Genomic DNA, 14419 nt, shown 5'->3' with positions numbered 1-14419 from the left:
AGGTAGGGCTGTAAAGTTACTAAAAACAGACACAAGTTGGAGGAGCAGAAGGATTTGAGGTTTTATTTCTTGCTGTTGACCATCATCAATCATTTGTAACGGTGTCCGCCCAGCTGCTCTTCTATGCAACACCTCCCCCCTGAGGTGACGACAGACATCACAGCAACTCATCTGTACTATCTACTAACATCCATAGATGCATCCAGCTTTCAGTATCCATGACCAAAGTATTTACTCTGAGCTTATCACAAAGGCTTAAAGCAGCAAACCGACTCAGTTTAAGATAGACTGTGAAAATATGTGCTAATCAGATTGCGCACAAAGTGATAAGTCAGAGATGGCATAGAGATGTTCTTAGCACGCTCACAGCACAGCTACCAGCCCTGTGTGATTCTCTGATACTAGCAGGGGCTGTGGATAAAATGCTTATAATTGCTTTATGTCTTCTGCATACAGAACCAGCTCATCCTTGGAGTCATGGGAGTAGACATTGCAATTAACGAAATCAAAAAGAAGACACCTACATACAGAGTGAGCATGTCGCTGAAGATGTCTCTTGTGTTACTTTCAGATATGTGTGGTTTTTGAATAATTTCACCATTCCCTTTTGTGCTGTACAGCTTGGAGCTAATGGCTACACCTTTGCCATCGATCCAAATGGTTATGTACTGCTGCATCCCAACCTTCGGCCTAAGGTAGACCCAGTTATTAACACTTCTGTGCATCTAAAGAGTTGTCAATGTAAAATTTTGGACATTATTCCTGCTGACTGACGTTCACCCTCCTCCTCCATCTTCCACTGCTTTCTCTCTCTGTGCAGATCATTAACTTCAGGGAGCCCGTCACTCTGGATTTTTTGGATGCAGAACTGCAAGACAGCAACAAAGAGGAGGTGCAGAACTATTCCCGTGCAATATCATGACTGTCACCACCTGTGTTTCATGCAATTTGTGTTACATTTAACCTTTTAACTGTCACTTGTTTTCAACCATTTTTGTCTTTCATTATGAACACTCACGCCACAGCCTCTGTGTTTCGCTTGCCTTTCAGATCCGCCGACAGATGATTGATGGCAAATCAGGGCAAAGGAAAATCAAGACGCTCATTAAATCAGTTGATGAGGCAAGTCATCAATATATGAAACTCAATCATGATCCAAAGTAGCACCTTACTCAATGGTGTTGTAATGAATTTGAAGCGCTCGGTATGTTTAGTGTCTGTTGTTACTCTCCGATTATGGGAGGAGGTGTGAAGGTTACCTATCGCTGTCTTTTTGTGGTTGCCAACAGAGGTACATTGACGAGGCCGTGCGGACGTACACGTGGACCCCTGTGGAGGGTACAGATTACAGGTAGGTTGGAAATGCAAACATGCATCACCTGACCGTCAGAGAAAAAGATGGCGCAACTTGAACCTGTGAGTGAAGTCCAGATTTTACACTTTAAATTGTTGAGTCACAAGTCTCAGATATCTGCTTGACAGCTTCTGCCTATGAATGTTTGTGAACAGTAGCTTCCCTGAATTAATGGCGGCTCGCTAATGAATTTGACTGAAAATTAAAAAGCCACTTCTTTGTCTATATTTGCTAACATTTCTGAGGAGTAGCGTAAATTAACTGCTTAGTTTACTCATCTCAAAACTCGGTTGAACATTTGAAGTTGTATCATAATGACATTTCCTCTAGGCAACACTCTGCAAATTACAGTTTATGACATTCGGTAGTCCTACAAATGCCTGATTTGTGTTTTTTATTACGTCTGTTGGCTGCGTGCCTAGTCCTGGCAGAGTGCATATGAGGCTTTCGCTGCACAGTCCTATTAATATCCAACTCAAATGGATATTCCAGTGTATTTAAGAATCTGTGTGAAACTCAAATAACCCGACATCCAAAGCTCTGCACAGTAGTGTATCCTACATTGTGCAGTTCAAGGCTCATAGAATTTTTTTTCTGTTTGAGTTTTAATCTCTTCCTATTATATCTGTGAAGACTTCTATTTTAGGCTTGCGTGGCAACAAAGATCAAGAAATGGGACATCTCTGTCCCGTTTAAATTCTGCTTTCGGCGATGACTGTTTGTACAATTTATGACCTATTATGTATTAATGATGATGTATTGCAGGGTAAAAGTGACGGTACTTTCACAGTGGCCTCACTAGTATTGGATAAAAATCAGGCTCTGAGGTGTTTTCTATTTTTTCCATCTTTATTGTTTAGGTTCACTCTTGCTGCGTTTACCTGCGTCATTTGTAGCTTCAGATGGCAGCTGTTTCCCAGAGAAAAAGCTTTGATGAACTGATTGTACACAAACTGCTCAGAGCCAATCAGCAGACAAATGCTTCCTGTATTTCTTGTTTCATTAGCATTTCATACAATGCAGGGGTACTTGGCGGTATGATTATTATTAGTTTAATTGTTCTTTATTTATTTATTTATTCTTTATTGTTTTTCTTTTTTATGTCTTGGATTTTATTGTCTTATTTGATTATGTGAGATTTTATATTATAATGTAATTATTATTTATGTGGAGCCCAGGAAGGACTGTTCCATCTTTTTTATAGATTAAGGGGAATTCAAATATACTATAAACAAAGAAAGCAAGTGGCTGGTGAATATAGTGGATTTTCATCAGCTAAACTAGTGATTTCCCTAAAGAAGGTTGGCCACAGTTTTAATGGTAATTGTTATCATTGCTAACAGTCTATAGTGTCAAAACTCCCATTAGCTGCCTCACTTTGACTCAAGAAGAAATACAGCAAATTCACAGTTTCCAGCCAATACGTGAATTTGATTATGATCCCGGTTTCCAACTCTATATTTTTAATCATGGACTACACCAAAGTAGCTTTGGATGATTCAAAGTTCCAAATAATCCTTATTTACCTTTAACAGCCCCATCCACTGTCTGAAACAAGTCATTTGAGCTCTTTCCGCTCCTTTCTTTCGATTGGCTACCCCTCTCTAACAGAATGGTTGAACACAGCAGATGGCGCTGTTTTACTGAAACCTAGAGTTGTGTATTTGACAATACAAAGAGCTGTCTGTTTGAGCCTTATCAATTTATTGGCAGGCCGATATTATCATCAATATTAGCTATAAATGCTGATCGTTAAATTACTAGATGCAGGTAAAAGATGCTAGGATTTTTTTATTTTTTAAAATTGCGTGTGTCTTAAAAGATAAATGTCAGCCAACATATCAGAATATTGGAACTTTAAATCACCAAATACCTGTATCAGCCTTAAAAACTCTTATATCACTATTTCTTGCATATGCACAGACTTGATTTTTTTGAGGACAGAAAATAAGGAAAAGCAAACTAGGCGTGCAGTAAAGCACATATGTATTTTGTGTATTTGTGGCTTTTAACATAATCTTGGATTAAATGTTCCTGTTTTTTTGGATCTTTTCACCTCAGTCTAGGGTTGGTACTGCCTACATATAGTGAGAACCACATCAAGGCCAATCTAAGTGACCAGATCCTCCAGGTGCAGTGTAAGTACTCTTGGGTATACCCAACATCCTTCACTCTCTGTCTCTACTACTCTCTTGCCTCTCTGCTCTCCGCCCAATATGACCTTTACGCTCTGGTTCAGTCCTCTGTCCCGGGTCTTCAACATCATCATAGAGAGTGTCCGAGCGGAGGCACCTGCCCAGTCCCCCCCCCCCTTCCCCCCCTCCTTCACTCCTTGTCTTCGCTCTATCTATGCTCTCTGATAGGCAGGATCATTCCTGAGTCCCCCCGACTCCTCTTCTGCCCCCGTTCCCTCCTGTCTTCATGCTGTGCTGTAAAAACGGTGATGTTTTTTCTTCACACTGGCTGAAGAAAAAAAACAACTGAACTAACAGAAAGGTGAAAGCTGTGGTCTTACTGTGTTACTCAGGTGAAAATAATGGTGACCTTTGTGCTATTATTTTTTTTGCCAAATGCTCTCGCCTCTTCTTCCACCAAGTAATGATTCTGAAGCGTCTGTGTTCAAAGTATTTGATGTTATGGATAACTGTGAAAATATGCATGCTTTTCACTCCTTATGATGATTTTTTACAATAATTTTGGGAACTTTTCCTTGTGTTATGTGTGTTATTTTTGATTTGATTTAATTTTGTTGTTAAACTGTGTGAGATGTTTCTCGGCTTTGGAATCATTCGACTGATAAACTCCCACATGGCCTGGGATACTGGCTTGTCAACTGTGGGAGTTTGGGTATTTTGTGGGTCTGAATGGGGACACGTGTTGTCTCTCTCATTCTTTCTTTGTCCAGACCCCATTACTTCCCTCTTTTCCTGGTGCATTTGATTTTTTTTCCCCATGGTTATCTCTCATAATTACTGGTTTGTCTTTGCTGTTTTTTTCTTTTCCTAGATTGTCATGTTTTGTTTTGTTTTTCCTTTCTTCCGTTGGTTTCCGTTTCCTCGTTTGCTCTTGCAAATAAGATGTTTGCTCTTCATTTCTTTTTTCTCTCTTGTCTTGTTTGACTTTAATTGGTTTCTTTTTTTTCAAGAAAACAATATTTTTATTCAAACAGTAATTGAATAAAATATTGTCTGTGATCCTCCCTTCCCACCCGATCCCCTGTTTCTTTTCTTGCTCACTCCTTCTCTGATGGATCCACACAGTGTCATACACCAAGGGCAAGTATATTCCATATTGGTCCACGTTCCCTACCTCTACTTCCTACTCCCTACCGCTTCCTCCCCTTTCCTACACCTCTCATCCTAAACCTTCTCCTGCTGACCCCCCTCCCTCCCTTCCCTCACCCATCCTAGCCTGCTTGCCTCTGTTCCTGCCCGTCTTGCCTTCAGGATTTCCTCCCCTTTCCCTCTTTTTTTTCTCCTCCACTTTCTCCTCTAATCCCTCCTTCCTCCTCCTTCTTCTCACTCTCTTGCTGCAGCTCAGATCCCACATCTCTCACAGTGGCTCCTCCAGTCCCCAACCTCGACCACCTTCTCTCATATCCACTGCTCCAGAATCAGAAATAAATAAATAATTAAACAAACAGCTGTACCCGAGGAAGACAGATATTCATGTTTTCTGTTAAAACTTGTCTTTTGCTCCCTGCACCTCAGTCCTTTTCCTTTTGTAGATAGCTCCAAACACGTTGTCTACCTTCTTTCCTCTGCCTCTCTCTTCCACTTCATTTGCTTTAACTACATTTCTCTCTTTCCCTCATTTTTCTCTTCCTCACCTTCTTCATTTCTCTTTGGCTCTCTTCTTCTTCTCTTTCCGTATTTTTCTTACAGTGTAGTTTATAAACGTCTTAACTAAGTCTAACACTAAGACTCAGGTATTGATAGATATTTAATTAAATAAATAAATATGTATACATTTTGTGGAATATCTGTTGTTATTTGGGCACATCGAGCCCTACTAAAAGATCTGTAATTATTCAATGCAAGTCTGTGCAAGTTACTAGCTATAATAATATATCAGCTATTGATAGTGATGGCATTTTTTTTTTACAGTATAATAGGGATATGTTGAAGTCATGATTTTTTTAAAGGCATCTATATATAAATACACTGTTAGCTGCAGCAGTATCTCATGGCTGGGAGCATTGCAGCTTGCAGACTGCAGACCTACAGTCTGAGCTGTGTCCTGCCCTCTCAGGTCCTCCCATATTGTCAGGTGTCAGGGTGCCAGTCGGCATGGCACCTCACTTCTATGTCGTCCCTCTGTACCCCCTATCTCCATCAGCTTGTCTCCCTCCCTCCTCACCCCTCAGACTGCCAGGTGCACGGCCCAACGCTTCCTCAATAAACCTGACCCCGGATGTGCATGGCATTGTGGGCGGAAAACTACCTGGGCACTCTATTTTATCTCTTCAAATGAATATTTAATTCTTTAACTCTTCTGGACACAGTTGCAGGTCACGACTTAATGAGAAAATGACATGTCGGATTCATCGCAGACTCACCTACTGGTTGATATTTGTGTTCTGTTTTGTCTGTGATAGATTCACTGAAGTTGCCCTTTTGAAATGCCCTTCACAATGCAATGCATTTCCTCTGATTATGTGTCTCTCCGAGTCCTCTCTCCTGCCAGTCTGAGGGGTGACCACTTCCATCAGGACCTTCACCCACCTCCCCCTGCAATAGTTGGCCATGTTGATGCCTGCCTGATCTAAAAGCACTCACCGTGGATAACCTGTCTGAGAACTCACTTCCTGACAAATCAAGTCAGTTCTCCGACTTCCCAAATATGTTAGATTGAAACCCGACACAATCAGAAAATGTTTGCCGGCAAAATAACAAACCAGAAACCAAAAGTGTGAGTGCTTCTGAAAGTAAAACGGTCTTCCATTGAGTCAGGTTCCTTTTTAGGCACCATATTGGCTAACGCTAGTGTTCCCATGATACCTCAGTGTTGCTATGGTAAACTCCCTTCTGCGTCCCCGCACCTCTGAAGAACAGCTGCTGTTTATCCACAACTCCCCACTGCTCTGCCCACTGCTCTTCCTGGATAATCTTCCCCTTTCTGTTGCAGATTTTGAGTCACTGCTGCCAAACACTTTTGAGTCTGAAGGACATGTATTCATTGCTCCCAGGTAGCCTTGTCTGTGATTGCTGCCTGTCGTTAATGGTCATCGGTTTTCGGTGCCGTCTTTGCATCCTGTTTTCTTTCCACCTCGTATTTCAAATTTTCTTGTATGGTTTGATTTTACATTTTGAGTGGTGTGTTTACTCATAGTTAAAAGTTCATTTGACAAAAAATACATTTATGAGGAATAAAATTCATCTGGTTTAGATTTTTTTTTTTCATATATTATTCATAAATTGTATTCCCCAAGTTACACTCATTACACGAGACCACTGAAGACACATCAACCCTTCGTGCCTGCTGCTACTGTGGTGCTGCATGTTTTACACAAATTAAGCATTATTATTGCATTTGCACAATGTATTGTAAGGATTACTGAAGCTATTGGGCAAAAAATATCATCTGCATGTGCATACAGCCTATCATATGCTCGGTATTGCAGTACAAGTCCACCTTTTGTTTTGACTGACACCACTATAGCACATTAAAGCTTTGCCATGTGCATGCGGCACACAATAGCATCAAGTAATGTGTGTATGGGTTCGTGCATCTTCCATCTCCATTGTGTGTCCATCTATGAGGAGCAAGTGAGGCAGAATAAGAGTAACGAGCTCTATTTTTGCCTTCTCTTTGAATTAAAACACTGCGTCTCCTCCTCAGGGAGTACTGCAATGATCTGGAACTGTCCAACAACAACACTGAGTTCCTGCTCAACTTCATTGCTCTAATGGAGAAGGTGACACCAGACTCCAAACAATGTGAGTTTCATTTTCTTTTCACCCACACAGTAAAGTCACAGTTTGTTCTACATTAAATAATTCACATGAGCTCGTCTAGTGATTTTCTGTAAACATATCCCATAAAAAGGCAAAATAAACAGCAGTGATCCAACTAATAGGTATTTTCTTCGTAGCCAGAATGTGATGTAACCTATTGCCTGTTGCCTAGATACAGTTAAAAAGCATCAGCAAGCCTCACTTCTGCACCTGATGACATGTTTCTTTCTTGTGACGAGAACAGTTTATTTCGAGATAATCCCACATGCATTATCCTGCTGTCGCAAATCCTCCAATAATGAAAATGTGTATTAATTCACAGCTGTAAATAGTACGTAACAAATGCAATATTAAGCTTTCGGTGAGAAATATTTAGTAATAACCACAGCAGCTGGGTAAAAGAAAGTTGTTAGGTTGTTTTGTTTTGTTTGCCAAGGAGGTTATGATTTTGTTTGTGTCTGTAAATACGATGGCTGGAAAAGTTTTGAATGAATTCTGATAGAAGTTTGTAGCAGTGCAGAGTGCAGTCATGTTAAAAATCCAGTATAATTGTGTTTACATCCACTAAAGTCTTCAAAGTCGACTTAATGGTTTTTTGACCGAAAGCCTATTTAATGGTGTGGTGTGCATTATCGACATATAAAAAGTACCACAATTAAAAATATATTACATTTGATATTTGACCTGGTGTTCAAGGTCAAAAAGGCCGAAGTGATAATAACAATATATAGAGCTATTTAAATATTTGTTTCTACCTGTGGTTGTTTGTATTGACAGTATATAGGTAAATGGGGAAGTATATATCACATTTCAGTTTGCATCCAAATCATCTTATGTTTGACCTCTGACCTCACTCTGACCTGACTTTCTTTCAAATGTACCACAAAATGTGCTGCAAGTGTTTTCAGGAGAAGGACAATGAGCTGCCTAGTTGTGCCTATTATACCTACTCATACATAATGTTTGTGTAATCGAAGTAAGCGAATGTCATGCTACCCGTATCTGATTTTAACCCTTATCTGAGTGCTTCCTGTTTGTGCTAAGTATAAATGAAACGTGATTGATAAAGTCATTCTTTTTTGTAATTAAGTGTGTTTATTTAGAGCCTTTTGCTTGTGCTTTAGATATGAAGCCTTTTGAACTCATTTTGAACATCACTGGAGATTAACATTGTCACCTCGATTATCTTGTTTTCGTTATGAACTGACCATTAGGACTGGACGCTGGAATGAATGAGCCATTTACTCTGTGTGTATCTATGAGGATGATGAGATGTTACTTATATAAATGACGAAGCTCAAATGGACAAAAACGTTGTCATTTAACAAAAATATCAGCAGTAAGCGAGACAGTGTGCAGGAGTTAAATTGTATTTATAACCTTTCGTCCATCCAGGTGTGCACAGATTCTACATCAGATGTTTCTACAGCTTTGTCCCATTAAAATAGTGCAAAATTATATACATGACCTATCGTGCCTGTCTTAATTTATTATTGGTTCCATACCATGTGTGATATGGGGCAAAATAACCATGCAGTGTCAACGCATGGTTTAGTTCTGAGTATCTGTAGCAATTATTTAGTATCCCTTTTTCCTTGTTTCTTGCAGATTGCGGATTAGGGCTGTCATAATATTAGTACCCTTTATGATGAGTATTGACACTCAGTATATATCAATAAAGACGTGGTTTGACGACCGTCAGTATAGTGTCCAGGTTTTAGGCAGAGAACACCATCACTAACGTCTGATGCAAACCTAGTCTTGTTTTCGATAGGCAGGTCTGAAATATGACAGAAACCGCTCAGTTCAGAGAAGAGCTTCAAGGGTTAGTCCTAGTAGGCTTTCAAGGAGGAAAGAGTTAAAATCGGGATTTGGTCCACACGTTCCACATTGGGCATCTGATATAGACCATGTGTCGCCTCAGTGCAGCTGTCAAATATGCCCAAATTGTTGTTGTTTTTTCTTCTTTTCAAGAACCATAAAATACGCTTTTTCATCGGGTTTTAAATGTAGAAGAACTGCTGAACTAACGATCCAGAATACCTGACATCTGCTATTAATGCAGTGTCACCTCAAACACCATCACTGTCAATCAGACAGTTACCAGTCCTGGATTACTACCATGGTGTTAACACAATCTCTATATTTCATTTTTTGAATATAACGACTATCATCAGCTACTATATGGCAGCACCCCTAATGTGGATTAAACTCTCTAATCTCTCTTATCATGCTAGGTGACAATTTGCTCCTTCACAACCTCATTCTGGACACGGGCATCATCAGACAGTTGGTCGAGAAAGTGTGGAAGAATAAAGATTTGAACACGTGAGTGTGACCAGCCAGTATTGAGGGAAGTGCATTTTAAGATTTTTGGATATTGATTTGAAGCCCCTTTCTGTCTTTGCTTCCACCTGACATTTAGATACGGCTTCCTGGCTGTGTTTGCTGCAACAGACGGAGGTATAACAAGAGTGTTTCCAAACAAGTAAGTGCACTCTTCATCAAGGCCTGTGTGTCTGGACTGCTTTGTAGTTCTGATACATTTTTCTCTTTGTTCTCTTTTGAAGTGGTATGCTGTTAAGTTTCAAAAAACATGTGGGATAGGTAAAGCAGGCAGCTTATACGTGAGACAATTACAGCTCTGGTATCTCTCGTTTTAAACCTTAGGGCTGCAGAAACCTGGGAGGAAGACCCTGAGCCGTTTAATGCCACCTATTACCGCCGCAGCCTCGACAACAAGGGTTACATCTTCCGGGCGCCTTATCGAACAGGTGAATGATGCTCTTAGTCTTGAGTTATATAACTCACTTCATAATAGAAAAGGCTGTTTGTTTCTAACCTCGCTCTCTTGGCTCATTTTCCCTTGTTTGTAGCCAGGGACGAACAGCTGAACCCAGAAAATGACACCGTAGGTATTCTGGTCAGCACAGCTTTGGAGATGACAATAGGAGGGAAGACCATCAAACCTGCAGGTGGGTACTCTTCTGAAAGAGGAAACAAATTGTTGTGATATAATGATAGATGTTAAAGAAAAGCTTTCGGAGCGAGATAATTACACATCTGGGTTTTTTATTTTGTCACTTTGTGTTGGCATGTCTCTGCTCTGCATATATCTATTCCTTTTACACACCTGTCGTTTTCTTCTGTGAGCTTTGAAACTTTCTTTGTCGCTTCCTCAGTTGTCGGAGTGAAGCTAGACCTCGAAGCCTGGACGGATAAGTTTAAGATTCTTGCCAGCAACCATACAGACAGCCGACAAGGCTCAAATACGGTAAAATACATATGTTTAATATAATATATGTAATTTTTTTATTTGGCTAACACTGTTTTTTTTCCTTGTCTGTGACAGTGTGGACCAAACAGGGGCTGTGAAATGGACTGTGAAGCCAACAGTGATGTAAGTATTGATGCAAATTTTAACTGGACCTTCTGAATCTGAGCACTCCCCAGCTTATCTCTGTACTTCCAGTTAGCAGTGCATTTCTGTGTCTGTCCGCAGGATCTGCTGTGTTATTTAGTAGATGACGGCGGATTCCTAATCATGTCCAATCAGAAGGACGACTGGAACAAGGTTTTTATTAAAAAAGAATTCGTTCTTCCGCTGATCGTAGCCTCGCGCTTAGCTTTACACTGAGCTTGGCCTCGTGTTTTTTACCCCCACAGGTGGGCATGTTCTTCAGTGATGTTGACCCCTACTTGATGTACGCGCTCTACAACAATTCTTTCTACAACAGCAAACAATCGTTTGATTACCAGTCTGTTTGTGAACGGATGCCCAACAGCGAAGCCGGAGCTGCACCCAGAGGAGTGTTCGTGGTAAGATAACACTTGAAAGAGAGATACCGTGAGTGAAATGAAGGAGGCAGAGTAGAAGACAATTAGTTTAATCAATGCATGGACGTATGGGGAAACTATAGCTGCATTCACACTGCAAGTCTGTGTGCAAAAATCAGATCAGCTACTGACTTTTTAAGAATTATTTTTTGTTTAATTGGACTAATATCACATTCCAGGGTGAACTCATGAGAGATGTCGCTTTTATATTAAAGTGGAGGCAGATAAGAAAAAAGGTTCCATTTACTTTATAGACTTTCTCCACACAGGTGTCAGTGGATGTGGCGTCAATGGCAGGAATAGTTTGATTCCAAAAGCAGCCCGAATCTAGCCTAATGGGTGTTTGATTGAACTTAAATATTGATTTTATTTTTTATTTCCCTCTGTATCTGTAGCCCACTATTGCAGATTTTGCCAACCTGGCTTGGTGGACATCAGCTGCTGCATGGTAAGATTATTAATGTATAGTAACATACAGCAAGTGTTATACGTATTACAAACTGATAATATTTGTTGTTATTAGCCAGCATTATTTCATAGATCCATAATTTGTTAATACAAAAAGAAAAAAGAAAAAGGTTGGGCCAGGTGAACCCTGCTCACATAATATTTGGATTTAATTCAAAGTGTTGAATTTATATTTTACTTCTCTTCACTGTTATTTTAAATACCCAAAGACCATGATTTGGACAGATGAAACAAACATTAACTTGGAAACAAAGCATGCCACATCATCTGTCAAACATGGTGGAGGCAGTATTATGGCATGAACATATTAACTGGGCCAGTAGTGTTTCATGATGTTGTGACTGCTAAAGCAGCAGGATGAGCTGTGACGTGTACAGGGCTACACTCTCAATCTCAGATTCAGCTAAATGCTGCACAACTTATCAGACAGCGCTTTGGGTTGAAAATGGATAATGACCCGAAGGATAGTGCAGAAACACGAAGGAAAGAAATGGTATATTCTTCAATGATCTCAGCCCAACAGAGCACATTTTTCACACACTTAAAAAAGGCTGTTTTAAATGACTACATTTAAAACAGTCCTTATATTTAAAATAATGTTAGTATGGGAGACTATGTAAAACAATGTGTATAATACCTGAACAGTTACTGCACATATTTTTGTTAAATTACTTGAATTAAAGCTGAAAGTCTGCATTTCAATCACATTTTATACTGTACTGTATTGCACTGCCATCATTGTCATAGTTATTTCTGTGGTCAGGTAATTGTGACTCGTTTTATAAAATTTTATGGCCTGCATGTGCAGTAGTCCTGCTAACAAAAAAGCCTGACTCTTGATTTTAATCATTGCACAATGTTAAATTAAATGCAAAATACATTGCAGCAGACGGGTTTTTTTGTCCACAAGTTGAATTAAAAACAAATCCTGTCTCCTCAGGTCCTTATTCCAACAGTTCATATATGGACTGGCATACCACAGTTGGTTCGTCACAGGTGGGTGACATGTTTTATACGATACCATTTTTATATGATATTGGAAAAAAGGTTTAAAAGTGCTAAAAGTAGATTTTAATCAAATCTATTTGGAGCTTTAAGCCAACAGCAAATAAACCTTAAATCCAAATATAGTGAAAAAATTACACATGACATACATCTTTGGGCATTAAGCTGAAAATCAGATCTGAGAAATGAGTTAAAGAGATAATCATTTCCTGTGCTGTTTTTGGTTTTTTTTGGATGCAGATGAGGTGGATGCTGAAGGAATCGACTCTAAAGAGAGAAGCTGTGTAATGATCCAGACCCAGTACTTCTTTAGTAATCTCAGCAGTTCCTACTACATACTGCAGGACTGTGGCAACTGCTCCAGGTCTGTATGCGTGACATAGTACTCTTAACACTCACACATAATCAGACATGCATATGCTTAGACAAGTAGCATGAAGAATCGCGGTATGACAGCGACGCAGTTAGTGAGACAGATTCATCTTTCTGTTGGAGTTAATAAACTCTGCTGATGATTAACCCATATCAGCTCTAATGAAATTGTCGTATCATTGGCTAAATGAGCCTTATAAGACTGTCTCATGAATCTCGCTCATCCATTAGCAAATGAGTCTGTGATGTAAGCGAGCAGAGGGGGGTTGTTGACAGAGCTGTCTCTCTCTGCAGGCTGATTCATGCCAAGAGGATAAACAACACCAACTTGCTGTTTGTGGTAGCAGAAAAGATGCCATGCAACACCTGCGAGATAGAGAAGCTATCCCAGGAGGAGAAGGAGTGTATCCTTTTTTTTTTCAGATTGTACACCAGCTGGCACAGGAGAAGAAACACTCTGTCATCTCTAGATTTTCTCTCCTCATCACCATACCTGTGGAAACGTGAACATTTCACATTCATTTTAAGGCTATTTTTAAGATTGATGACATGAATTATAGCCAGTCATTTACATGTGTAGGGCTGCATGAGGAATTGGTGCTCAGGCGGATAATGAAAAATTGCACAGAAGAAAGAAAAAGAAATTCAAAGGAGTTTCATTTTCCTTAATGGAGTCAATTTTCAGTCAAGGAGGAGGATCCATGTAAAGAAACGCCTGAGGCACGCTATCGAAAAGGACCCTCCACCTGCTTCGACAGTAACATCGCTGTAAGATTTTCAGATAACACAACACATGAATATCCACCTTATTCTGAAGAAAAACAAAAACATTATTTAGCATTGAATTCTGGTGCTTGTTAGTTAAATATACTATGTTTAAAATTTGTCACCAGAGCATCGTATCGCTATGTTCAGTTGGCTCCAGCTGGGGTTTTGAGCTCTCTCTGATTTTCTAATGCAGCTGGTAACAGTTGGTTCATTATGTAACACAAAAAAATATCCTATATTTATTCTGAGATCAAGTATTGACCTGGTAATTATATGCCGTTGGGTCCATTATTTGCTGGATAAAGACACCGTTTTTGTAGATTTGCCTCTGTACACCACAGGAGTGATCAAGATGCAATTGAAGTGCAGCCTTCAAGCTTTAATTCAAGGGATTTTGTGAAATTTGTTGCATTAAGTGTACTGAGGCAAAACTAACAAAAATTGTGTGTACACTTTTAAAGATTTACATCTCACATTAACAGACAAACATTACAGTGATGTTGCAGGTTTTTTCATGAGATCACTGAAAATTACACAAAAGTGCCATCCAAGTCGAAGCATTTGTTAGTTATCTGATTATTTTTTTCAGTCCCAGACCTCAAGATTTCAGTGAGATCATTAGTGATGTGCGGATCGATACTGAAATATCGATTCCTCC

General features: G+C 39.7%; 1 protein-coding gene across 5 annotated transcripts in view; it reads left to right on the top strand.

The window, feature by feature from the left end:
- cacna2d2a (calcium channel, voltage-dependent, alpha 2/delta subunit 2a) overlaps positions 1 to 14419 on the top strand; it is a 173090-nt gene that overhangs the window by 154353 nt on the left and 4318 nt on the right. For 3 of the 5 annotated variants that reach the window (XM_085160113.1, XM_085160110.1, XM_085160112.1), the window contains 22 exons: positions 457 to 531; positions 621 to 695; positions 821 to 892; positions 1051 to 1122; positions 1290 to 1351; positions 3416 to 3492; positions 4615 to 4629; positions 6482 to 6542; positions 7196 to 7293; positions 9549 to 9639; positions 9737 to 9799; positions 9982 to 10085; positions 10188 to 10286; positions 10494 to 10585; positions 10664 to 10711; positions 10814 to 10885; positions 10978 to 11130; positions 11544 to 11596; positions 12557 to 12612; positions 12862 to 12985; positions 13288 to 13397; positions 13679 to 13761. In XM_085160113.1, the coding sequence (XP_085016239.1) occupies positions 457 to 531; positions 621 to 695; positions 821 to 892; positions 1051 to 1122; positions 1290 to 1351; positions 3416 to 3492; positions 4615 to 4629; positions 6482 to 6542; positions 7196 to 7293; positions 9549 to 9639; positions 9737 to 9799; positions 9982 to 10085; positions 10188 to 10286; positions 10494 to 10585; positions 10664 to 10711; positions 10814 to 10885; positions 10978 to 11130; positions 11544 to 11596; positions 12557 to 12612; positions 12862 to 12985; positions 13288 to 13397; positions 13679 to 13761 (1755 nt within the window). The remainder of the gene's footprint in view (positions 1 to 456; positions 532 to 620; positions 696 to 820; positions 893 to 1050; positions 1123 to 1289; positions 1352 to 3415; positions 3493 to 4614; positions 4630 to 6481; positions 6543 to 7195; positions 7294 to 9548; positions 9640 to 9736; positions 9800 to 9981; positions 10086 to 10187; positions 10287 to 10493; positions 10586 to 10663; positions 10712 to 10813; positions 10886 to 10977; positions 11131 to 11543; positions 11597 to 12556; positions 12613 to 12861; positions 12986 to 13287; positions 13398 to 13678; positions 13762 to 14419) is intronic. The other 2 variants (XM_085160114.1, XM_085160111.1) reach the window with 1 other exon arrangement.

This window comes from Neolamprologus multifasciatus, chromosome 5, assembly GCF_963576455.1.
Source record: "Neolamprologus multifasciatus chromosome 5, fNeoMul1.2, whole genome shotgun sequence".
Lineage (NCBI taxonomy): Eukaryota > Metazoa > Chordata > Actinopteri > Cichliformes > Cichlidae > Neolamprologus > Neolamprologus multifasciatus.
The sequence above is the reverse complement of the archived record's forward strand: the minus strand, read 5'-3'. Positions and strand labels throughout refer to the sequence as shown.